This window comes from Nycticebus coucang, chromosome 6, assembly GCF_027406575.1.
Source record: "Nycticebus coucang isolate mNycCou1 chromosome 6, mNycCou1.pri, whole genome shotgun sequence".
NCBI lineage: Eukaryota > Metazoa > Chordata > Mammalia > Primates > Lorisidae > Nycticebus > Nycticebus coucang.
In genome coordinates, this window is record NC_069785.1 from 99,645,934 (window position 1) to 99,672,855 (window position 26,922).

The window sequence follows — 26,922 nt, forward strand, 5'->3', positions numbered from 1 at the left end:
GAAGAAACTGAGACTCAGAGAGTTAGGGAGAAACTCCATGCCAGGATCTGGGCCCAGATCTGTGACCCCAAAATTCATGCTCATTTTTCCCCAGTCCCACACCCAGGCTGTCCCTGGCGAGCTGCCCTGCAATGTCCTCTCCCTCCCTCCCTCTCTCTGGCCTCAAGTCCTTTCTGGGCTCCTAAATTATTGCTTGCGCAGCTACAGAGCACAATGCATTTCCATGTCAGACCCCAGTAGACCCCCATCACAAAGCTCTCGCACAGTGGCAGAGGAGAGCTTGCTGACACCCCCATCACTTCTACTTCTTTGTGCTTCCAGATGCAATCTTCAGAGATCTTGGAGTTTGTTTTTCTTTGTTCTTAACTATCAAAAAAATATCAATTTTTGCAAAAATGACGGAGTTAAAAATCTTCCTTTCTTTACTCCACTTCCCATGGGTAACTGCTTTCAAGAACTTAGACCTGTGGTTCTCAAAGTGTGGTCTGTGGACCAGCACCATTGGCATCTCCTGAGAACTTGCTAAAAGTTCCTAGTCCACCCCAGACCTACAGAATCAGAAATACAGGGTTGGCCCAGCATGTTTTCACTCAATTTGAGACCTGCAGACTTAAAAATATGTCATTCCAGATCTTTCTCTGTAAATAGTAATTTAAATTTATAGACCACAACACACACACATACTTGCTTTCTCTATTTTATAAAAGATGAGGTAATTCTACCCATTCTTTTCTTTTTTTTAATATAAACCTCTTATTTTTATTACTTTTTTTTATTGTTGGGGATTCATTGAGGGTACAATAAGCCAGGTTACACTGATTGCATTTGTTAGGTAAAGTCCCTCTTGCAATCATGTCTTGCTGCCAGAAGGTGTGACACACACCAAGGCCCCACCCACCTCCCTCCTTCCCTCTCTCTGCTTTTCCATCCCACCCCATGACCTTCATTGTCATTAATTGTCCTCATATCAAAATTGAGTACATAGGATTCAAGCTTCTCCATTCTTGTGATGCTTTACTAAGAATAATGTCTTCCACTTCCATCCAGGTTAATACGAAGGATGAAAAGTCTCCATTTCTTTTTTAATAGCTGAATAGTATTCCATGGTACACATATACCACAGCTTGTTAATCCATTCCTGAGTTGGTGGGCATTTAGGCTGTTTCCACATTTTGGCGATTGTAAATTGAGCTGCAATAAACAGTCTAGTACAAGTGTCCTTATGATAAAAGGATTTTTTTCCTTCTGGGTAGATGCCCAGTAATGGAATTGCAGGATCAAATGGGAGGTCTAGCTTGAGTGCTTTGAGGTTTCTCCATAGTTCCTTCCAGAAAGGTGCTACTAGTTTGCAGTCCCACCAGCAGTGTAAAAGTGTTCCCTTCTATCCACATCCTCGCCAGCATCTGCAGTTTTCAGATTTTGTGATGTGGGCCATTCTCACTGGGGTTAGATGGTATCTCAGGGTGGTTTTGATCTGCATTTCTCTAATATATAGGGATGATGAACATTTTTTCATACGTTTTTTAGCCATTAGTCTGTCTTCTTTAGAGAAGGTTCTATTCATGTCTCTTGCCCATTGATATATGGGATTGTTGGCTTTTTTCATGTGGATTAATTTGAGTTCTCTATAGATCCTAGTTACCAGGTTTTGTCTGATTGAAAATATGCAAATATCCTTTCCCATTGTGTAGGTTGTCTCTTTGCTTTGGTTACTGTCTCCTTAGCTGTACAGAAGCTTTTCAGTTTAATGAAGTCCGATTTGTTTATTTTTGTTGTTGTTGCAATTGCCATGGCAGTCTTCTTCATGAAGTCTTTCCCCAGGCCAATATCTTCCAGTGTTTTTCCTATGCTTTCTTTGAGGATTTTTATTGTTTCATGCCTTAAATTTAAGTCCTTTATCCATCTTGAATCAATTTTTGTGAGTGGGGAAAGGTGTGGGTCCAGTTTCAGACTTTTACATGAGGATATCAGTTCTCCCAACATCATTTATTGAATAGGGAGTCTTTCCCCCAAGGTAAGTTCTTGTTTGGTTTATCGAAGATTAGGTGATTGTAAGATGTTAGTTTCATTTCTTGGTTTTCTATTAGATTCCAAGTGTGTATATCTCTGTTTTTGTGCCAGTACCACGCTGTCTTGACCACTATGGCTTTGTAGTACAGACTAAAATCTGGTGTGGTGATGCCCCCAGATTTATTTTTATTACTAAGAACTGCCTTAGCTATACGGGGTTTTTTCTGGTTCCATACAAAATGCAGAATCATTTTTTCCAAATCTTGAAAGTACGATGTTGGTATTTTGATAGGAATAGCATTGAATAGGTAGATTGCTTTGGGAAGTATAGACATTTTAACAATGTTGATTCTGCCCATCCACCAGCATGGTGTGTTCTTCCATTTGTTAATATCCTCTACTATTTCCTTTCTGAGGATTTCATAATTTTCTTTATAGAGGTCCTTTACCTCCTTTGTTAGGTATATTCCTCGGTATTTCATTTTCTTTGAAACTATGGTGAAGGGAGTTGTGTCCTTAATTAGCTTCTCATCTTGACTGTTATTGGCATATGCAAAGGCTACTGACTTGTGGACATTGATTTTATATCCTGAAACATTGCTGTATTTTTAGATGACTTCTAGGAGTCTTGTGGTTGAGTCTTTGAGGTTCTCTAAGTATAAGATCATGTCATCAACAAAGAGGGAGAGTTTGACCTCCTCTGCTCCCATTTGGATTCCCTTTATTTCCTTGTCTTGCCTAATTGTATTGGCTAGAACTTCCAGCACTATGTTGACTAGTAAAGGTGACAGAGGACAACCTTGTCTGCTTCCAGTTTTAAGAGGAAAAGCTTTCAGTTTTACTCCATTCAGTAAAATATTAGCTGTGGCTTTGTCATAGATAGCTTCAATCAGTTTTAGAAATGTGCCACCTATGCCTATACTCTTCAGCGTTCTAATTAGAAAAGGATGCTGGATTTTATCAAATGTTTTTTCTGCATCTATTGAGAGGGTCATATGATCTTTATTTTTGCCTCTGTTAATATTGTGGATAACATTTATGGACTTGCATATGTTAAACCAGCCTTGCATCCCTGGGATGAAACCTACTTGATCATGATGTATGACTTTTTTGATGATAAGCTGTAATCTATTGGCTAGGATTTTGTTGAGAATTTTTGCATCTATATTCATGAGTGAGATTGGTCTGAAATTCTCCTTTTTGGTTGAGTCTTTTCCTGGTTTTGGTATCAGGGTGATGTTTGCTTCATAGAATGTGTTGGGAAAGATTCCTTCTTCCTCAATTTTTTGGAATGATTTCTGCAATACAGGAATAAGCTCTTCCTTGAAGGTTTGATAGAATTCTGGAGGGAAGCCATCTGGACCAGGGTATTTTTTGGTTGGAAGATTTTTTATTGTTTCTTTAACGAAGTGGTTAAAATTGGTCTGTTCAGGAGCTCTATTTCTTCCTGGCTAAGTCTAGGGAGAGAGTGTGATTCCAAATATTGATCCATTTCTTTCACATTGTCAAATTTCTGGGCATGCAGTTTCTGGTAGTATTCAGAGATGATCTCTTGTATCTCTGTGGGATCAGTTGTTATTGCCCCTTTATCATTTCTGACTGAGGTTACTAGAGATTTTATTTTTCTATTTCTAGTTAGTGTGGCCAATGGTTTATTTATTTTATTAATTTTTTCAAAAAAAAACAACTGTTTGTTTCATTAATTTTCTGAATGATTCTTTTGTTTTCAATTTCATTGATCTCTGATTTGATTTTGGAGATTTCTTTTCTTCTACTGACATTAGGCTTAGATTGTTCTTCTTTTTCCAATTCCATAAGATCTCTTGTGAGTTTGTTGATGTGCTCTCTTTCTGTTTTTCAACTGTAGGCATCTAAAGCAATAAATTTTCCTCTCAAAACTGCTTTTGCAGTATCCCACAGGTTTTGGTAGCTTGTGTCTTCATTGTTGTTATGCTCAAGGAAGTTAATGATTTCCTGTTTTATTTCTTCCTGCACCCATCTGTTATTCAGCAGAAGTTTGTTTAATTTCCATGTCTTTGTTTTGGGTCGAACGTTTTTGTTAGAGTTGAGTTCCACCCTTAGTGCCTTATGGTCTGAGAAGATACAAGGTAAGATTTCAATTCTTTTGATTCTCTTGATATTTGTTTTGTGTCCCAGGATATGATAAATTTTGGAGAATGTTCCATGGGGTGATGAGAAGAATATATATTCTTTATCTTTGGGATGGAGTGTTCTATATGCGTCTATTAAGCACAGTTGTTCTAGGGTCTCATTTAAGACTCTTATATCTTTGTTTAATTTCTGTTTAGAGGATCTGTCCAGCTCTGTAAGAGGAGTGTTAAATTCCCCTGTTATTAATTCCCCTGGTATTATCAGATATCATATTGCTCAGACTGAGTAATGTCTGTTTTAAGAATCTGGAAGCATTTAAATTGGGTGCATAAATATTTAGAATTGAAACGTCTTCTTGTTATATTTTTCCCTTGACCAATATAAAGTGACCATCTTTGTCTTTTTTGACTTTAGTTGCTTTAAATCCACATGTATCTGAAAATAAGAGTGCAACTCCTCTTTTCTTCTGACGTCCATTTGCCTGAAAAATTGTCTTCCAACCCTTGACTCGGAGCTTTAATTTGTCTTTTGAAGCCAGGTGTGTTTCTTGTAGACAGCAAGTGGATGGCTTGTGTTTTTTAATCCAGTCAGCCAATCTATGTCTCTTCAGTGGTGAATTCAAGGCATTAACATTTATTGAGATAATTGATAAGTGTGGTAGTGTTCTACTCATCTTATTTTGTGAGAGTCCATTGCTTATTTTTATCTTTTGCATCAGTGTGGAGGTTAGGTTCTGTCCTTTAATTTCTGAGGTTTTACTCTGCTGCTGATCCATTGTGATGCAGTGTGTAGAACAGGTTGAAGTATTTCCTGTAGAGCTGGTCTTGTTGTGGCGAATTTCCTCAATGTTTGTATATCCGTAAATGATTTGATTTCTCCGTCAATTTTAAAGCTTAGCTTAGCAGGTTACAAAATTCTGGGCTGGAAATTGTTCTGTTTAAGTAGCTTAAAGGTAGATGACCATTGTCTTCTTGCTTTGAAAGTTTCATTAGAGAAGTCTGCGGTCACTCTGATGGATTTTCCCCTGTAGGTCAACTGGCGCTTACTCCTGGCAGTTTGCAGAATCTTTTCTTTTGTCTTGACTTTGGACAGGTTCATCACAATGTGTCTTGGAGAAGCTCGGTTAGAGTTGAGAGACCTGGGGTCCGATATCCCTCTGAAAGCAGTGTGTCAGAATCTTTGGTGATATTTGGGAAATTTTCTTTTATAATATTCTCTAGTATGGCTTCCATTCCTCTGGGGCATTTCTGACAGTGAACGTTCTGCTTTCTCTCTCTTCTTTTCTGCCTCTTTTACTATCTGAGTTATCTCAAGGACTTTGTCTTCTACCTCTGAAATTCTTTCTTCTGCATGGTCTAACCTGTTGCTGATACTTTCCATTGCATCTTTAAGTTCCCTAATTGACTGCTTCAGTTCCTTCAGCTCTGCTATATCCTTTCTATATTCCTCATATCGTTCATCACTTATTTGATTCTGTTTTTGGATTTCCTTTTGGTTATTTTCCACTTTTTTTTTTTTAAGAGACAGAGTTTCACTTTATGGCCCTTGGTAGAGTGCCATGATAAAATACAGCTCACAGCAACCTCCAACTCCTGGGCCCAAGCGATTCTCCTGCCTCAGCCTGCCGAGTAGCTGGGACTACAGGCGCCTGCCACAATGCCTGGGTATTTTTTGGTTGCAGTTCAGCCAGGGCTGGGTTTGAACCCGCCACCGTCGGTATATGGGGCTGGCGCCTTACCGACTGAGCCACAGGCACCGCCCTATTTTCCAGTGTTTTCATCATTTCCTTCATTGTTTTCATCATGTGTATTCTAAACTCCCTTTCTGTCATTCCTAACATTTCTTTATTGGTAGAATCCTCTGCAGTAGCTACCTCATGGTCCCTTGGAGGGGTTGTTCTGGACTGGTTCTTCGTGTTGCCTGGAGTTTTCTGCTGATTCTTCCTCATGAGTGATTTCTTTTATCTGTTTTTTTTGGCCCTAATTTTTCTTTCACTTCCTCTTGCTCTTTAAGTTCCCATGCCTGTGGACTAAGGTTTCAATGAGTCCTTTTGGTATAGGAGCAGAAGGATGAGAAGGTTGAAAAGCAAGAAGGGATGAAAGAAAGAAGGAAAAAACGAAAAGAAAATAGAGAAAGGAGAGGGTGTGGGTAAAAGTAATATTGACAAAAAGAAGATAGGCACAGAAAGAGGGAGACAGAGCAATATAGGTGTACAGTAGGGTACTTTGACACAACCTTAAAAAATCCCAACCTCTGGGGGTGCCCGGTTGGGTGGTTCCCTTGAGGTCAGCAACTCTTTGTAACCTGATCAGACACAGTACCCCACCTCCACCAAGTAGAGAAGAAAGACAAAAATGCTATCAATCAAACCAAAACAAGCAAACAGAAAACTTTACGGGATAAAATTGGGTGAAAAACCAAATAACAGGGGTAGAAACACTAGCAAAAATGAAGTTCTAGTTATTGGAAAGGGCAGCAATGGGAAATTGTATTTATACTAGAAAACTGGAGAAAGAAAAGAAAAAATCTGTATGGAAAAGGTTGAAATTAAAAAACAAAACAACAACAGCAAAATCAAAACAAACAATAAAAAGCAAAATAAAAAACAACCAAAAACAAAGTAGTATATATATCTTGTTGAATATTGTCTGGGCAACAGGTGGTCTTCTGGGGTATGAGATGTTAATTACAATGCTGATACGACTGGAGGCCTCCACTGATTTCTCAAACCCCACAGGATAGATACCCTAAGTCTCTCTTCAGCCCTCTTAAAAGGCACTTTAAGCTTCTAAACTTGCTAAGCAGTAGCTTTCCCAGGAAAGTGTTTGTCACTGGAATCACTGCTGAAGTGGCTATCCACTTACCCAGTGTGCCAAAACCGGTCTCACTCTGCCCCTGAGGGTTAGGGCTATAAGGCGGCTCAGACCCTGGCTTTAGGCTGCTCAGTCACTAGGTAACTAGGTCCCGCCCAATCCTTGCTCTGCAACCCCTAGGGCAGACCTTGTTGAGGCAGTTCTCTCACAATGGCTCCTGCAGCCCTCAGCCAAACACTATTAGCTCCGTCTGTCTGGCTCAGCAGCTCAGTCTGGGGTCCCAGACAATGCCCAAAGTTCTCCACACTCCCGCTCAAGCTCTCCCCAAGGCAGTTCAACTGAGTGCCAAGTCCAAAAACACCAGAACAGTTCACAGGTAAGGCCTTTCTGGTTTGCAGTCTCGCTGCTACTGCACTTACAGCTGTCGGCGGGATTAGACCGATGGAACACACGCGATTATTTGCCAGTTTTCCTCTGTTTTTGTCCTCCTCTTGAGGTACAGAAGTCTCTGGCTGACTCCCTGTATCCTCAAAGGGATGATTATAGGCAGATCCCACCAGCCAGAGATGCCTGGAGTCTTATCTCCCCATACTCACGGTGCCCAGATGCAAGGAAGCTATTACTTGGCCACCATCTTGCTCTCCCACCATAATACCTCTACCCATTCTTTTCTACAACTTACTTTATTTCTTGTAACATTCTGGTCATGGCACAAAATCCAGGGAAATAAAAGAAAAAGTGGACAGAGCTGACTGATAAACGTGAAAAACCTCCTGTGGGTGAAAAAAATTATTGATCAGGAGAAAATAGTTCATAAATTATCAAAACATACTCAAGGTCACTGATGTTTAATGAAATTAAAACAATGGTAACTTACATCTGTTCTAATTGATATATAACACTTTATGTGCCTATAAATGGCAAGGGTGTGGGGAACTCACCCACTCATAGTGGGAGTTTAATTTGCAATAATCTTTTTGGAGAACATCTACAGTCATTTTTTTTTAATTTTTAAATTATATTTTATTTATATATATATATATCAATTAATTTAAAAATATTCCTTTCCTTTGATCCAGTTAGGAATATTATGACACAGAAATGTTCTCTCTCTCTTCTATTTTTTTTTCAGAAATGTTCTCACAAGTGTTCAAACAATGTGAAATTTCAACACTATTTGCAACAGTATAAAAAGAAAAGCCTGGGTGATGCCCGTAGCTCAGTGGGCAGGGTGCTGGCCACATACAGGGAACCTGGTGGGTTTGAACTCATCCCAGGCCAGCTAAACAACAATGACAACTGCAACAAAAAAATAGCTGGCATTGTGGCGTGCACCTATAGTCCCAGGTACTCAAGAGGCTAAGACAAGAGAACTGCTTAAGCCCAAGAGTTTGAGATTGCTGTGAGATGTGATGCCACAGCACTGTACCGAGGGTGACATAGTGAGACTCTGTCTCAAAAAAAAAAAAAAAGAAAAGAAAAGAAAAGCCTCTGTGTCCAGCAGGTTGGACATGAGCTGGTAGTTCCATAAGCCGTGATGCCATTTAGCCCTGGAGTGCAGTGGGCCTGGTTTGGAGATTAACCCTGACCAGCCTGTGCCTGCCCCCCTAAGCTCTCCTGATGCTGTGAATATATGGATGAGGAGACCATGGAATGACCTATACTGTCCTGAATTCCACCTGTCTCTCTCATCTCTGTCCCTGGGTGTGGCCAAAGGGGTGGATAAGAGGACAGGGTAGCCTGCCCCTCAGTATCTCTTTCACTGAGGGCACCTGGACTACCCCTGTCAAAGCTCCACATCCCCACAGACCTGCCTGGGGAGAGCTGGTGGCTGCAAGACTTTTCAAGAAAAGCCCCTTGCACGTTGGGAATTTCTGTCCTAGCATCCTAGAGACTGTAATCTGGTTTGCACCTTGTCTTGCTAGAGTCTAGGAAGGGCTCACTAGAGCTGGTGCAGCCCCCACCTGCCCACCACCAATTGTTTTTGGAAGGAATTTGATATTTCAATATTGGTAACCCAAAACCTTGTATCTGAAACATTTTTCATGGTAGAATACTGAGGAAGGGGATGCCATAATATTTTCAGTACTTAGGGCCTTTAAATGTCTTAACCTTGCTTTGGTCCCCATAGTCAGCGCAAAAGCATTGCTGGGACTTCTAGGCAAAATTTAAATACAGAAGAAATACTCGCCCTTTCTACAGTCTGGCTTAAAACTCAGCCCTCCTTTCTTTCCTTTCTCAGGCTAGAGTTCAGGGCCAGCCCTGGGCAATCTGGCCTCCTCACTGCCAGGTGCCTACTTTCTTTTAGCTGTACAGAATGTACAGAGGTAGCCAGGGTCAGTTGTGTGCCATGGGCCTCCAGTCACAGCTGTGGTTTAGAAGCTGGCCGCAGGCTACAGTTATAGCTGGCCCAGGGGACAGCATGGAACACGCCTCTCTTCCCCTCTTCCTCACCTTCCTCCTTTCCCACTTTCCCCTTTCTTCACTTACCCCCTTCCCTCCCACCTGGGGATCTGTCCTTGTCTAGTCTCCAGAGAAACTCTCTTCTGCCCCCACCTGGCTCTTGTCTGCCACTACACTGCCCTGCCTTCCCATCCCTTCTCTCCTTGGACTGGGTGCCATAAGCCTCAACTCCTCAGTCTAGAACCCCAGAAGAGCCCCTTTTGCTCTCTCCTCCAAGCTCCCCTATTTTTATTTTTATTTTTTTTATTTTTTTTTATTGTTGGGGATTCATTGAGGGTACAATAAGCCAGGTTACACTGATTGCAATTGTTAGGTAAAGTCCCTCTTGCAATCATGTCTTGCCCCCATAAAGTGTGACACGCACCAAGGCCCCACCCCCCTCCCTCCTTCCCTCTTTCTGTTTCCCTCCCCATAACCATAATTGTCATTAATTGTCCTCATATCAAAATTGAGTACATAGGATTCATGTTTCTCCATTCTTGTGATGCTTTACTAAGAATAATGTCTTCCACGTCCATCCAGGTTAATACGAAGGATGTAAAGTCTCCATTTTTTTTAAGGGCTGAATAGTATTCCATGGTATACATATACCACAGCTTGTTAATCCATTCCTGGGTTGGTGGGCATTTAGGCTGTTTCCACATTTTGGCGATTGTAAATTGAGCTGCAATAAACAGTCTAGTACAAGTGTCCTTATGATAAAAGGATTTTTTTCCTTCTGGGTAGATGCCCAGTAATGGGATTGCAGGATCAAATGGGAGGTCTAGCTTGAGTGCTTTGAGGTTTCTCCATACTTCCTTCCAGAAAGGTTCTACTAGTTTGCAGTCCCACCAGCAGTGTAAAAGTGTTCCCTTCTCTCCACATCCACGCCAGCATCTGCAGTTTTGAGATTTTGTGATGTGGGCCATTCTCACTGGGGTTAGATGATATCTCAGGGTTGTTTTGATATGCATTTCTCTAATATACAGAGATGATGAACATTTTTTCATGTGTTTGTTAGCCATTCGTCTGTCGTCTTTAGACAAAGTTCTATTCATGTCTCTTGCCCATAGATATATGGGATTGTTGGCTTTTTTCATGTGGATAAATTTGAGTTCTCTATAGATCCTAGTTATCAAGCTTTTGTCTGATTGAAAATATGCAAATATCCTTTCCCATTGTGTAGGTTGTCTCTTTGCTTTGGTTATTGTCTCCTTAGCTGTACAGAAGCTTTTCAGTTTAATGAAGTCCCATTTGTTTATTTTTGTTGTTGTTGCAATTGCCATGGGAGTCTTCTTCATGAAGTCTTTCCCCAGGCCAATATCTTCCAGTGTTTTTCCTATGCTTTCTTGGAGGATTTTTATTGTTTCATGCCTTAAATTTAAGGCCTTTATCCATCTTGAATCAATTTTTGTGAGTGGGGAAAGGTGTGGGTCCAGTTTCAGTCTTTTACATGTAGACGTCCAGTTCTCCCAACACCATTTATTGAATAGGGAGTCTTTCCCCCAAGGTATGTTCTTGTTTGGTTTATCAAAGATTAGGTGGTTGTAAAATGTTAGTTTCATTTCTTGGTGTTCAATTTGGTTCCAAGTGTCTATGTCTCTGTTTTTGTGCCAGTACCATGCTGTCTTGACCACTATGCCTTTGTAGTACATACTAAAATCTGGTATGCTGATGCCCCCAGCTTTATTTTTGTTACAGAGAACTGCCTTAGCTATACGGGGTTTTTTCCGGTTCCATACAAAATGCAGAATCATTTTTTCCAAATCTTGAAAGTACGATGTTGGTATTTTGATAGGAATGGCATTGAATAGGTAGATTGCTTTGGGAAGTATAGACATTTTAACAATGTTGATTCTTCCCATCCATGAGCATGGTATGTTCTTCCATTTGTTAATATCCTCTGCTATTTCCTTTCTGAGGATTTCATAGTTTTCTTTATAGAGGTCCTTCACCTCCTTCGTTAGGTATATTCCTAGGTATTTCATTTTCTTTGAAACTATGGTGAAGGGAGTTGTGTCCTTAATTAGCTTCTAATCTTGACTGTTATTAGTGTACACAAAGGCTACTGACTTGTGGACATTGATTTTATATCCTGAAACATTACTGCATTTTTTGATGACTTCTAGGAGTCTTGTGGTTGAGTCTTTGGGTTTCTCTAAGTATAAGATCATGTCCTCAGCAAAGAGGGAGAGTTTGACCTCCTCCGCTCCCATTTGGATTCCCTTTATTTCCTTGTCTTGCCTAATTGTATTGGCTAGAACTTCCAGCACTGCATTGAATAGTAAAGGTGACAGAGGACAACCTTGTCTGCTTCCAGTTCTAAGAGGAAAAGCTTTCAGTTTTAGTCCATTCAGTAAAATATTAGCTGTGGGTTTGTCATAAATAGCTTCAATCAGTTTTAGAAATGTGCCACCTATGCCTATACTCTTCAGTGTTCTAATTAGAAAAGGATGCTGGATTTTATCAAATGCTTTTTCTGCATCTATTGAGAGGATCATGTGATCTTTATTTTTGCCTCTGTTAATATGGTGGATAACGTTTATAGACTTGCGTATGTTAAACCAGCCTTGCATCCCTGTGATGAAGCCTACTTGATCATGATGAATGACTTTTTTGATGATAAGCTGTAATCTATTGGCTAGGATTTTGTTGAGAATTTTTGCATCTATATTCATGAGTGAGAATGGTCTGAAATTCTCCTTTTTGTTTGGGTCTTTTCCTGGTTTTGGTATCAGGTTGATGTTTGCTTCATAGAATGTGTTGGGGAAGATTCCTTCTTCCTCAATTTTTTGGAATAATTTCTGCAGTACAGGAATAAGCTCTTCTTTGAAGGTTTGATAGAATTCTGGAGGGAAGCCATCTGGACCAGGGCATTTTTTGGTTGGAATTTTTTTATTGTTTCTTTGATCTCAGTGCTTGAAATTGGTCTGTTCAGGAGCTCTATTTCTTCCTGGCTGAGTCTAGGGAGAGGGTGTGATTCCAAATATTGATCCATTTCTTTCACATTGTCAAATTTCTGGGCATAGAGTTTCTGGTAGTATTCAGAGATGATCTCTTGTATCTCTGTGGGATCAGTTGTTATTTCCCCTTTATCATTTCTGATTTAGGTTACTAGAGATTTTACTTTTCTATTCCTCGTTAGTCTGGCCAATGGTTTATCTATTTTATTTATTTTTTCAAAAAACCAACTCCTTGTTTCATTAATTTTCTGAATGATTCTTTTGTTTTCAATTTCATTGATCTCTGATTTGATTTTGGATATTTCTTTTCTTCTACTGAGTTTAGGCTTAGATTGTTCTTCTTTTTCCAATTCCATAAGATCTCTTGTGAGATTGTTGATGTGCTCTCTTTCTGTTTTTCGAATGTAGGCATCTAAAGCGATGAATTTTCCTCTCAAAACTGCTTTTGCAGTATCCCACAGGTTTTGGTAGCTTGTGTCTTCATTGTTGTTATGCTCAAGGAAGTTAATGATTTCCTGTTTTATTTCTTCCTGCACCCATCTGTTGTTCAACAGAAGATTGTTTAATTTCCATGCCTTTGGGTGGGGTCGAGAATTTTTGTTAGAGTTGAGTTCCACCTTTAGTGCCTTATGGTCTGAGAAGATACAAGGTAAAATTTCAATTCTTTTGATTCTGTTGATATTTGTTTTGTGTCCCAGGATATGATCAATTCTGGAGAATGTTCCATGGGGTGATGAGAAGAATGTATATTCTTTATCTTTGGGATGGAGTGTTCTACATGTGTCTATCAAGCACAGTTGTTCTAGGGTCTCATTTAAATCTCTTATATCCTTGTGTAATTTCTGTTTAGAGGATCTGTCCAGCTCTGTAAGAGGAGTGTTAAATTCCCCTGTTATTATGGTATTATCAGATATCATATTGCTCAGACTGAGTAATGTCTGTTCAAGAATCTGGGAGCATTTAAATTCGGTGCATAAATATTTAGAATTGAAACGTCTTCTTGTTGTATTTTTCCCTTGACCAATATAAAGTGACCATCTTTGTCTTTTTTGACTTTAGTTGCTTTAAATCCACATGTATCTGAAAATAAGATTGCAACTCCTCTTTTCTTCTGACTTCCATTTGCCTGAAAAATTGTCTTCCAACCCTTGACTCGGAGCTTTAATTTGTCTTTTGAAGCCAGGTGTGTTTCTTGCAGACAGCAAATGGATGGCTTGTGTTTTTTAATCCAGTCAACCAATCTATGTCTCTTCAGTGGGGAATTCAAGCCATTAACATTTATTGAGATAATTGATAAGTGTGGTAGTATTCTATTCGTCTTATTTTGTGAGGGTCTATTGCTTAGTTTTATCTTTTGCATCAGTGTGGAGGTTAGGTTCTTTCCTTTAATTTCTGAGTTCTTACTTTGCTGCTGATCCATTGTGGTGGTCAGTGTGTAGAACAGGTTGAAGTATTTCCTGTAGAGCTGGTCTTGTTGTGGCGAATTTCCTCAATGTTTATATATCCGTAAATGATTTGATTTCTCCGTCAATTTTGAAGCTTAGCTTAGCAGGGTACAGAATTCTGGGCTGGAAATTGTTCTGTTTAAGTAGATTAAAGGTAGATGACCATTGTCTTCTTGCTTGGAAAGTTTCATTAGAGAAGTCTGCGGTCACTCTGATGGATTTTCCCCTGTAGGTCAACTGGCGCTTACTCCTGGCAGCTTGCAGAATCTTTTCTTTTGTCTTGACTTTGGACAGGTTCATCACAATGTGTCTTGGAGAAGCTCGGTTAGAGTTGAGGCAACCTGGGGTCCGATAGCCCTCTGAAAACAGTGTGTCAGAATCTTGGGTGATATTTGGGAAATTTTCTTTGATAATATTCTCTAGTATGGCTTCCATTCCTCTGGGGCATTCTTCTTCCCCTTCTGGAATTCCTATAACTCGTATGTTGGAACGCTTCATAAAGTCCCATAATTCTGACAGTCAACATTCTGCTTTCTCTCTCTTCTTTTCTGCCTCTTTTACTATCTGAGTTATCTCAAAAACTTTGTCTTCTACCTCTGAAATTCTTTCTTCTGCATGGTCTAACCTGTTGCTGATACTTTCCATTGCATCTTTAAGTTCCCTGATTGACTGTTTCAGTTCCTTCAGCTCTGCAATATCCTTTTTATATTCTTCATATCGTTCATCTCTTATTTGATTCTGTTTTTGGATTTCCTTTTGGTTATTTTCCACTTTTTTAGCAGTTTCCTTCATTGTTTCCATCATTTCTTTCATTGTTTTCATCATGTGTATTCTAAATTCCCTTTCTGTCATTCCTAACATTTCTTTATAGGTGGAATCCTCTGCAGTAGCTACCTCATGGTCCTTTGGCGGGGTTGTTCTGGACTGGTTCTTCATGTTGCCTGGAGTTTTCTGCTGATTCTTCCTCATGAGTGATTTCTTTTATCTGTTTCCTTGCCCTAATTTTCCTTTCACTTCCTCTTGCTCTTTAAGTTCTCATGCAGTGCCCAGATGCAAGGAAGCTGTTACTCGGCTGCCATCTTGCTCCGCCTCCCCGAAGCTCCCCTATTTTTAAGAACTTTCACTTTATGCGGGGCACAGTGGCTTATGCCTGTAATCCCAGTACTCTGGATCACCTGAGCTTAGGAGTTTGAGACCAGCCTGAGCAAGAGCAAGATGCGTCTCTACAAAATACAGAAAAACTAGCAAGGCATCATGGCCAACGCCTGTAGTCCCAGCTACTTGGGAGGCTGAGGCAAGAGGCTCCGAGCCCAAGAGTTTGATGCCACAGCACTCTACCCAGGGTGACAGAATGAGACTGTCTCAAAAAAAAAAAAATACAAAACAAAACCTTTCACTTTGCTGTTCAACTTCTGGCTCTCTTTGCCCTGTGCCCCTCCTATTGCTCATAGGTAGATATTTCCAGACTTGTGTGGTCCAGCACAGGGGCCACTAACCACAGGTGGCTATTGAGTACTTGAGATGTGAAATGCTGTTGAGACTTAGTACAGAAAAAAAAAAGAAATATTAATAACTTTTATTGATTATATAAGTAGAGAGAAACTACCTATTTGAGATATATTGGGATAAACAACACCCTATTAAAATTAATAGGCTGGGCATAGTAACTCAGGCCTATAATCCTAGTGCTTTGGGAAGCCGAGATGGGAGGACAACCTGAAGCCAGGAGATCGAGACCAGCCTGAGCATCATCGGGATACCCTGTCTCTACAAAAAATACAAAGATTAGCTAGCTGTAATGGCAGGTGCCTGTCGTCCCAGCACTCAGGGAGCTGAGGCAGGAGACTCACTTGAGCCCAGGAGTTTGAGGTTATAGTGAGCTATGATGATGCCATAGCACTCTAGCCTGGGTGATAAAGCGAGACTCTGTCTCAGAAATTAAATAAATAAATAAATAATGTCACCTTTTTACTTTTTAAAATGTGGCTACAAGAAAATTTTCAGTTATGGATGTATTATTTTCAGTTATGTGAAATTTTCAGTTATTCAGTTATGATATTTGTGTGGACAGTGCTGGTCTAGGCCTCCCCCAGGCCCCTGGCCCCAGCAGTCACAACTGAATCCTTTCATTGTGACTTCCATGCACAGCTTCACCTAGGCTGTCTTTCCCGAAGGCACTAAAGTAACAACAGCTCTCCGAGGTGGCCTCTAGAAACCGATCTCTTTGCTCCATCTCAGCGGCCCTAGGAGAGAAGACTCTCAGACTGTGCAGGGTGAGGCTGAGGACTTGGCCACCCATGTTCCTCTGTGAATTGTGCACAGGGCCTGTGAGAGCCTGGGCAGGGCCACGTGAGATCTACAGCTTAGCATCCACAGCTGTACAACAGGCAGAGTGCTGCCCACACATAGCAGGATGAGAATTAGATGCAATCACATGTAGAAATGATTAGCAGGGTGTCAGGGAGTGGAAGTTCTTTTTCTTTTTCCTTTTTTTTTTTTTTTTTTTGCAGTTTTTGGCCGAGTCTGGGTTTAAACCCGCCACCTCCAGTATATGGGGCCGGCGCCCTACTCCTTTAAGCCACAGGCGCTGCCCTGGAAGTTCTTTTTCTTAAATACTGGGTTCAGAAATCTGTCCTTCTGAAATGAGCTCACATCATGTGCATTATCATCTCTGTTTACTCCCTTCTCTGTAAAGAGCCTTTTGAAAATTCAAGTGGAAGTCTCTTACTTCCCATCCCTCTCCACATTGGACATGTCTGGGTCAGGGAGAGAAAGGCTGTGGCAGGACTGGGCCTGGGATGCTAGGACTGAAGGTATTTCTGACTAGATGCCTAAGGGGCAGGGCCAGGGGATGTCACGGGCCTGCAGAACAGCCAGAATGAGAGAGGCTTTGTGTCAGCACCAGACACCCACCTGTGCAGGACTTAGCTCTTTCAACAGTGAGCAGGAAGCCTCTGGCTGCAGCATTTGAGGCTGTGGCCACAACTGGCCCAGTCAGAGGACAGTGTCCAGGAATGTGACAACTGCAGAGTCTGTGCCTGCTAGGACTCAAGTTTACAAACAGTATGTAATGTATATACTGGAAGAAGGGGCAGAGTCTCGTGGTATAGGGACAAACTCCAAGATTCTAGATGTGGCACTGTCCCCACTGCAGCTGGGCAACTGAGAAGAGAGGAGGGGACGTCCGAAAACCCAGCAGAGAAAGTCCAGAGAGGATACCTGCCCCCATCTTGGCTTCTTCTAGCAAGGGACAGGACCTGGACTGCACACCTAGCGCCCGTGGCAGGGATGGGGGGAATATCAAGCCGTAGCCAGGTGTCCTCTGTATTTTAAGGAATATCTGTTTATCATTGAAAAGAACAACTGGGGGTTAGAACAAGAAGAACATTCCCTGGGTTTGGGTGCATTAGAGGGTTTCCCGCCTGGTTTTTCATCAGCTGGCCCTGGTACTTCCCTGAGATGATAATGGGGTGTCTTCCTGGATTTCTGCCCTTTGCTTTTGAGTGTCCACTTCAACTTACCTGCATTCTTTAAAATTTAAGAATGCGATTGGCATATTGTGAACTTTAAGGAGAAAAAGTCTGTTTCTTTTATAAAAAATTATATATATATATATATGGAGTAGTTCGAAAAATACCAAAAAGCAGAAAGAAAAGAAAATCACCCTTGGCCCCACTAGCCAGAGATAGCTAATTTGTTGGTGTGTATTTCCTTCTGATCTTCTTTCTGTGTGTAATTTTGGAGTCTGTTTTCTTCCCCACAGTTTTGGTGGCTCTCTGCATGTGATTTCATGGGCACTTCCCCACGTCCTTGCGAGGCTCTGACCCCATCATTTTCAGGGCCAGCCTTACAGAGTTTAGCCACTCTCCAGTGGTTAGATGTTTGAGCTGGTTCTCATTTACCCACTCAGTAAATGACACAGTGGTGGGGAAGAATAAAGTGTTACATTTGTCTATGGGAAGGGAGAAACCCAGGATTGATGTTCCACATCCTGCTGGGAAGGGCTTTTACAGGGTGGGTGCAAGAGGCAGACTCAGGGCCAGGGCATGGCTGTTACAGGTGGCAGACGTCCCGAGAGAGAGTTCTCTAACTGAGGGATGGGTAGTTTGATGGGCTGCCTGGAGGTGGTGAGTTCCCCATCATGGTAAGCATTCAAGGACAGAGCCTATACTCTATAGTATAGACCAGTGATTTTCAATCAGGGTGCTGTGAAAATTATTAAAGATCATTAATAAAATTATTTTCAAAGGAGTTCAAAGCACAGTGAGTGTATTGCTTTTTTCCCCTCTTTTTGGGGACCAACCTAATTTAAGCGTGCTGTGGAAGTATAACTACAGGTTCAAGTGTGCCGTGGGATAAAAAAGATTGAAAAACAATTTTCTAGAGGGAGTACATTCCCATACTAGTACATGAGCTATGTGAGGTTGAATTGGGTTACCCCTTAAATCCACTTCAACTATCAGGTTCTGAGTTTTGTCAGGAACCATAGCAAAGCCCTCAGCTAATAGAGAAAACTCAGCTAATGAGGATTAGTGCTGAAAGAGAGACAGCCTGAATAGGAAGGAAGAACCTTGAAGTTGGAGTCAAAAGATGTGATGGGTTCTAATTCCTTTCCTTATTTTATTTTGGGCAAGTCATATTTAACCCTCTGGAGCCTCAGTCTCCCTGTCTATGAAGTGAGGACAGCAGTCCTCACCTGCCTAACACAAGTCCTGTGTGTGCGGCCTGTGGCCCTTAACACACAAGGCCTGTCACTACGGGGAATGCCGATGGCAGTGATGGTGACAAGGACACACCATGGGTGCACACTACACCTGTCCTCTGCTGCCTAGGCCTTGCTCCTTGGCCCTCAAAGTTTCTCTGCCCGCCTGTCACCCTGACTCTCGCCCTCACAGATCGATGCCTCCTCGTTGATTGCTGCTTCCGTGATGGCTGCCCCCTGTGCTTTGGCCCTCTCCAAGCTGATCTACCCAGAGGTGGAGGAGTCCAAGTTCAGGAGTGAGGAAGATGTGAAACTGACCTACGGGTGAGCACAGCAGGACGGCCTACAGGGGCAGTGGGCAGGGTGGGGGGAGCACGGTGGGGGTCCTGCTCTCTGTGCCATCCCCGTCTTCCACCAGCTCAGGCCCACCTCTCCCCTGTCACTGCTTATAACAGGATACCCGAACGTGGGAAATTTGTGAAAAGGGAAATTTATTTCTTATTTATGGAAGCTGAGGAGTTCAAAGTCGAGGGGCTGCATGTGGTGAGAACCTTCTTGCTGCAGAGTCCTGACATAGTGCAGGGTGGCACGCAGCAAGGGGACTGAGTGTGCTGCACACTAGCTCAGGTCACCCTCCCTCTTGTACGAAGCCGCCAGTCCTACTCTCAGGATAGCCCATTAATCCACTAATCCAAAATTAATGTCAGCCCTCATGATCCAGGCACCTCTCACAGGCCCTACCTCTCAATGCTGCCACTTGGGGGATTGTTTTAACATGAGAGGGAACAAACATTCTAACCACAGTGCTTGCAAAAATGCAGACTCTAGTTCTCACATCTTAATTTCCATTCTCTGACCAGCAGGAAACAATAGACTGATCAAGTCTCAGGGGCATGGCCTGGGGTGTTTGCCTGTGTCTCATAAGTCATAGAAGACTCCCTGCCACTCCCCCACGAGTCTGAACCCTGGGCACCAGTGTCAACCACGTACTGTCATCACAAATGCTGTCTTTGAGTTCACTCACCTCCTAACATCTCTTCGTTGCAGTCTTAACCACTGGGTTGGTGTTACATTTAATGCTTCAAACATGTTGAAAATGCCCCCTTTGGACAAATGTGCTTGGGGACCCAGAGGGACCCCCAGCCTCATATCCCCTGAAGCTCCAGAGCAATGCTATGTGTGACATGAGTCGCATCTGTCATCTTCAATTTTCTAGTAGGTATCTTTTAAAAAATGCAAAGAAATGGGAGACTTTTTAGTAAGATATTTTACTTAAGCCAATACAGCAGCAATACTGTCATTTCAACATAAAATATTTTTATACTTCAGTCAATATGAAAGTCATTGAAAGTTTTTTTCTTTTTTTGTACTAAATCCCTCAAATCTGGTGTGTGTTTTGCACTTACAGCACAACTCAATTTGAACCAAAAGCCACATGTGGCTGATGGCTCCTGACTTGGACAGCACTGTGCTAGAAACCTGGGTCTTAGGACCAGCCCCTTTTTCTGTCTGGATCTCAGCAAACTCTTGTTTAAGAGTTCTCCAGCTCTGATAATACTCTGTTGCACAGTTTCTCTTTGAGCCCGCAGGATGGGGACCCTTGCTGTTTGTGGGGACAGGCCAGTAATAACTGCTTTTGCTCCCAACGACAGAGATGCTCAGAACCTCATAGAAGCAGTCAGCAGTGGGGCCAGCATCTCAGTGAGGGTGGTCACCAACATTGCTGCCAACCTGATCGCATTCCTAGCTGTGCTGGCCTTCGTCAATGCTGCCCTGTCCTGGCTGGGAGACATGGTGGACGTCCAGGAGCTCAGCTTCCAGGTGTGGTCCCAGGCAGCCTGTGGCAGATGGCTCCGAACAGGCAGGGAGCTACAGCCTGGCCCAGTGCAGGTCCCAGCCATGTCTCTTGCCCTTGCACCCTCAGCTCATCTGCTCCTATGTCCTGCGTCCGGTGGCCTTCTTGATGGGTGTGGCCTGGGAGGACTGCCCAGTGGTGGCTGAGCTGCTGGGGACCAAGCTATTTCTGAATGAGTTTGTGGCCTATCAGGAACTCTCCAAGTACAAGCAGCACCGCCTGGCAGGGGCTGAGGAGTGGGCTGGCACCAGGAAGCAGTGGATCTCCGTGAGTACCTCAGCCCCCTCCCTGCAGCCCAGCTCTTTGGGCCTGGCTGAGACACACTGAAGTGGCCTTGACCTCCCATATCCTGTGCTCCTGAGAAACGGGATGTCTTTCGGCTTTGCTGCCATCTTCCTTGAGGCCTCTTAGCAAGCTGAGTGTAAGCATAAAGAAAGAGCGCTGTGTGAGACAGCTGAGCTCTAGCTCTAGATGGGCTGCCTTCTGCTGCGGCCTTGGGCAGTCCCTGCACCTTGCTTGTTCAGTTGGAAAACAGGTGCAACCCCTGCCACTTGTACCCCAGAGAATATGCAGGAGTATCCAGTGAGCCGGGAGGAGAGTGAGGATGTAGGAAGACTCACCATCACCTCAGTGTTAATATACTGCATTCAGCATAGGGGTTGGCTCTTGGCATCAAAGAAAAACATTTTTTGAGATAATCTCACTTTGTTGCCCAGGCTAGAGTGTGCTGGTGTCACAGCTCACAGCAACCTCAAACTCTTGGGCTTAGATGCTTCTCTTGCCTCAGGCTCCCAAGCAGGTGGAACTATAGGCACCTGCCAAGGCACCCAGTTAATTAATTAATTAATTTAATTTTTTTTTTTTTTTGAGACAGAGTCTCACTATGTCACCCTTAGTAAGCTGTGGTGTCACAGCTCACAACAACCTCAAACTCTTGGGCTTAAGCAGTTCTCTAGCCTCAGCTTCCCAAGTAGCTGGGACTACAGGCTCCTGCCAACTATCTTTTGTTGCAGTTGTCATTCTTGTTTAGCTGGCCCAGGCCAAGTTCGAACTCGCCACCTTTGGTGCATGTGATTGATGCCATAACCACTGTGCTATGGGCATTGAGCCAATCTTTCTATTTTTGGTAGACATAGAGTCTTGATCTTGCTCAGGCAATCTACCTGTCTCAGCTACCCAGAGTGCTAGGTTTGCAGGTGTGAGCCACTATGCCTGGCTAAAATTTCTTTTTAATTTAAAAACCATAGAACCTCTATAAAATTAACCATTCTAAAAGAATGCAAGCTCTAGTTACATTATTTGTTTGTTTTTTTTTATTCTTAAATCATAGCTGTGTACATTAGTGCAATTGCCTGTACCCATTCTAAGATGCACCATAGATGTGGCCCCACCCATTACCCTCCCTCCACCAAAACCTCCCCCCTCCCTTCCCCTTCCTTGGCCCTTTCCCCATAGTCTTGTGCTATAGTTGGGTTATAGTCTTCATGTGAAAGCTATAATTTAGCTTCATAGTAGGGCTGAGTACATTGGATACTTTTTCTTCCATTCCTGAGATACTTTGCTAAGAAGAATATGTTCCAGCTCCATCCATGTAAACATGAAAGAGGTAAAGTCTCCATCTTTCTTTAAGGCTGCATAGTATTCCATGGTATACATGTACCACAATTTGCTAGTCCATTCGTGGGTCGATGGGCACTTGGGCTTCTTCCATGACTTAGCAATTATGAATTGGGCTGCAATAAACATTCTGGTACAGATGTCTTTGTTATATTGTGACTTTTGGTCTTCTGGGTATAAACCTAGTAAAGGAATTATAGGATCGAATGGCAGGTCTATTTTTAGGTCTCTAAGTATTCTCCAAACATCTTTCCAGAAGGAACATATTAGTGGGCATTCCCACCAGCAGTGTAGAAGTGTGCCCTTTCCTCCACATCCACACCAACATTTCTGGTTTGGGGATTTTGTTATGTGGGCTAGTCTTACTGGGGTTAGGTGATATATCTCAGAGTAGTTTTGATTTGCATTTCTCTGATGATTAAGGATGATGAGCTTTTTTTCATGTGTTTGTAGATCTTGCGTCGGTCTTCTTTAGAGAGGTTTCTCTTCAAGTCCCTTGTCCACCCTGAGATGGGGTCACATGTTCTTTTCTTCTTATACGTTTGAGTTCTCTGTGGATTCTGGTTATTAGACCTTTATCGGAGGTATAACCTGCAAATATTTTCTCCAATTCTGAGGGCCGTCTGCTTGCTTTACTCACTATGTTCTTGGCTGTGCAGAAGCTTTTTAGTTTGATCAGGTCCCAGTAGTATATTTTTGATACTGCTTCAATTGCCTGGAGAGTCCTCCTCATAAAATATTCACCCAGGACGATTCCTTCAAGAGTTTTCCCTGCACTTTCTTTGAGTATTTTTATAGTTTTATGTCTTAAGTTTAAATCTTTTATCCAGTGAGAGTCTATCTTAGTTAATGGTGAAAGGTGTGGGTCCAGTTTCAATCTTCTACAGGTTGCCAGCCAGTTTACCCAGCACCATTTGTTAAATAGGGAATCTTTTCCCCACTGAATGTTTTTAATTGGCTTGTCAAAGATCAAATACCGGTAAGTAGCTGGATCCATCTCTTGGTTCTCTATTCTGTTCCAGACATCTACTTCTCTGCTTTTGTGCCAGTACCATGCTGTTTTGATCACTATGGATTTATAGTACAGTCTCAGGTCTGGTCATGTGATTCCTCCTGCTTTGTTTTTATTGCTCAGTAATGTTTTGGCTATTCGAGGTTTTTTCTGATTCCATATAAAACGAAGTATTATTTTTTCAAGATTTTTAAAGTATGACAATGGAGTTTAATAGGAATTGCATTAAAATTATATATTGCTTTGGGCAGTATGGACATTTTAACAATGTTGATTCTTCCCAGCCATGAGCATGGTATGTTTTTCCATCTGTTAACATCTTTGGCTATTTCTTTTCTTAGAGTTTCATAGTTCTCTTTGTATAGCTCTTTCACATCCTTTGTTAGGTATACTCCCAAATATTTCATCTTCTTTGGCACTACTGTGAAAGGAATAGAGTCCTTGACTGTTTTTTCGGCTTGGTTATTGTTGGTATATATAAAGGCTACAGATTTATGGGTGTTGATTTTGTAGCCTGAGACATTGCTATATTCCTTGATCACTTCTAAAAGTTTTGTAGTAGAATCCCTAGTGTTTTCCAGATATACGATCATATCATCTGCGAAGAGTGAAAGTTTGATCTCTTCTGACCCTATGTGGATACCCTTGATCGCTTTTTCTTCCCTAATTGCAATGGCTAAAACTTCCATTACAATGTTAAAGAGCAATGGAGACAATGGGCAACCTTGCCTGATTCCTGATCTAAGTGGAAATGATTTCAATTTAACTCCATTCAGTACGATATTGGCTATGGGTTTGCTGTAGATGGCCTCTATTAGTTTAAGAAATGTCCCTTCTATACCAATTTTCTTAAGTGCTCTGATCATGAAGGGATGCTGGTTATTATCAAAAGCTTTTTCTGCATCAATTGAAAGAATCATATCATCTTTATTTTTAAGTTTGTTTATGTGTTGAATTACATTATAGATTTACGTATATTGAACCAGCTTTGAGACCCTGGGATAAATCCCACTTGGTCATGGTGTATAATTTTTTTGATGTGTTGTTGGATTCTGTTTGTTAGGATCTTATTGAGTATTTTAGCATCTGTATTCATTAGTGATATTGGTCTATAATTTTCTTTTCTTGTTGGGTCTTTCCCTGGTTTGGGGATCAAGGTGATGTTTGCTTCGTAGAATGTGCTGGGTAATATTCCTTCTTTTTTTATATTTTGGAACAGGTTGAGTAATATAGGTACTAGTTCCTCTTTGAAGGTTTGGTAGAATTCTGACATAAAGCCATCTGGTCCTGGGCTTTTCTTTTTAGGAAGATTTTGTATAGTTGATGCTATTTCAGAACTTGATATAGGCCTGTTCAACATTTATACTTCATTCTGGCTAAGTCTTGGTAGGTGGCGTGCTTCCAGGTATTGGTCGATTTCTTTCAGATTTTCATATTTGTGAGAGTAGAGTTTCTTGTAGTATTCGTTAAGGATTTTTTGTTTCTGAGGGGTCTGGTGTTATTTCATCATTTCCATTTCTGATTGATGAAATTAGAGATTTTACTCTTTTTTTCCTGGTTAGGTTGGCCAAAGGTTTATCTATGTTATTGGTCTTTTCAGAAAACCAGCTTTTGGATTTATTGATCTGTTGTATAATTCTTTTGTTTTCAATTTCATTTAATTCTGCTCTGATTTTGGTTATTTCTTTTCTTCTGCTGCGTTTGGGGTTGAAGTGTTCTTCTTTCTCCAGTTGCTTGAGATGTTCCATTAAGTTATTGACTTCCTCTCTTTCCGTTTTCTTGAGGAAGGCTTGCAGTGCTATAAATTTCCCTCTTAGGACTGCCTTTGCAGTATCCCAGAGGTTCTGGTAATTCGTGTCTTGATTGTTGTTTTGTTCCAAAAATATGGTGATTTCCTTCTTGATCTCATCTATAACGCATGTATCCTTCAACATAAGGTTGTTTAGCTTCCATGTTTTTGTATGGGTATGAAGGTTCCTATTGTTATTTAGTTCAACTTTTATTCCAGGATGGTCTGAGAAGATGCAAGGAATAATTTCTATTTTTTTTAATTTTCTGAGGTTAGATTTGTGGCCTAGGATGTGGTCAATTTTGGAGTATGTTCCGTGGGCTGATGAGAAGAATGTGTATTCAGTTTTGTTGGGATGAAATGTTCTGTAGATGTCTGTTAAGTCCAGATGTTGAATGGTTGAGTTTAAATCTAAAATTTCTTTGCTTTAGCTTCTTTTTGGAGGATCTATCCAGGACTGCTAAAGGGGTGTTCAAATCTCCAACTACTATGGAAGTGGAGGAAATCAAGTTGCTCATGTCTGTTAGAGTTTCTCTTATAAATTGAGGTGCGTTGTGGTTGGGTGCATAAATATTAATAATTGAGATCTCATCATATTGAGTATTACCTTTAACAAATATGAAGTGTCCATCCTTATCCTTAATTATTTTGGTTGGTTTAAAGCCTATTGCGTCTGCGAACAGGATGGGAACGCCTGCTTTTTTCTGCTTTCCATTTGCCTGGAATATAGATTACCATCCCTTCACCTTGAGTCTATATCTGTCATTTAATGTAAGATGCGATTCTTGGATGCAGCAGATATCTGGCTTGAGTTTTTGTATCCAGTCCGCCAACCTATGCCTCTTTAGAGGACAATTTAAACCATTCACATTAATTGAGAGTATTGATAAGCCTTTCAAGAGACCAGTGGACATTTTTAATCCTTTTGCGACTGTGGGAGTTGGAATTTGATCAAAAATTTTTTGAGTGGGTTTACTTTTGTGGTGGAGAATTACGCTGGTCTTTATGGAGGATAGGTCTAAGAATGTTTTGGAGAGCTGGTTTAGTTGTGGCAAATTTCTTCAACATGTGAATATCGTTGAAGTATTTAATTTCTCCGTCATAAATGAAGCTCAGATTAGCTGGGTACAGGATCCTGGGTTGAAAGTCATTTTGTTTTAGGAGATTAAAAGTTGATGACCATCCTCTTCTAGCTTGAAAGGTTTCAGCAGAGAGATCTGCAGTTATTCTTATATTCTTCTCCTTGTAGGTAATGGTTTTCTTTCGTCTGGCAGCTTTCAGAATTTTCTCCTTCATATTAACTTTAGTGAAATTGATTATGATGTGTCTGGGGGATGTCTTATTCAGGTTGAGTCATGCTGGAGTTCTGAAACTGTCTGCTATCTGAATTTCAGAATCTCTTGGCACGTCTGGGAAGTTCTTCTTCATAATCTCATGGAAAAGAGACTCTGTGCCTTGTGAAGCCACTTCATCACTTTCGGGGATCCCTATAAGACAAATACTGGTTTTTTTCAAATTATCCGAGAGCTCTCTGAGAGAGTGGTCTGTTTTTGCTCTCCATTTCTCTTTTTCTTTGAGGGTTTGGGAGCATTCGAAAGCTTTGTCTTCAATGTCAGAAATTCTTTCTTCTGCTTGCTCCATTCTGTTACTGAGGGATTCTACTGTGTTTCTCAGATCTTTGAGGGATGCAACTTCTTGTCTCAATGTGTCGAAATCTTTGGTCATTTGGTCTTTGAATCCGTTGAATTCTTGAGATAACTTTTGGAATTCTAATTTGATCTTATTTGCTATCCAGATCCTGAATTCAATTTCTGACATCTCAGCTATTTGTTTGTGCATGGGCTCTTGTGCTGTTTCTGCCCCACTGATCCTTGGGGGAGTTCATCTACTCTGATTATTCATATTGCCAGAGTTTTTCTGTTGATTTCACCTCATGATTGTTTTTCACCATTGCCTCTGGCTGTCCTCAGAATTCGGGAGGTGTCTCTCCAAGATTAGACCCCAGCGGGATCACTCTATTGTTGCTGGATCTTTGTAGGGAGTGACCCTGTGTAGTTCCTCTGGGGCTGCTCTAGCTAGGGAGTTCTGGTTGTGGAAGCAGCTCCAGTTTGTGACACACCCGGATCCAGCAACAGGGCTTGGGGTGGTGCACACGGTTCTGG

General features: G+C 41.5%; 1 protein-coding gene across 6 annotated transcripts in view; it reads left to right on the forward strand.

The window, feature by feature from the left end:
- Positions 1-26,922, forward strand: part of SLC28A1 (solute carrier family 28 member 1) — a 68,380-nt gene that overhangs the window by 35,499 nt on the left and 5,959 nt on the right. For all 6 annotated transcript variants that reach the window (XM_053594490.1, XM_053594492.1, XM_053594491.1 and 3 more), the window contains 3 exons: positions 18,681-18,811; positions 20,140-20,308; positions 20,412-20,609. In XM_053594490.1, the coding sequence (XP_053450465.1) occupies positions 18,681-18,811; positions 20,140-20,308; positions 20,412-20,609 (498 nt within the window). The remainder of the gene's footprint in view (positions 1-18,680; positions 18,812-20,139; positions 20,309-20,411; positions 20,610-26,922) is intronic.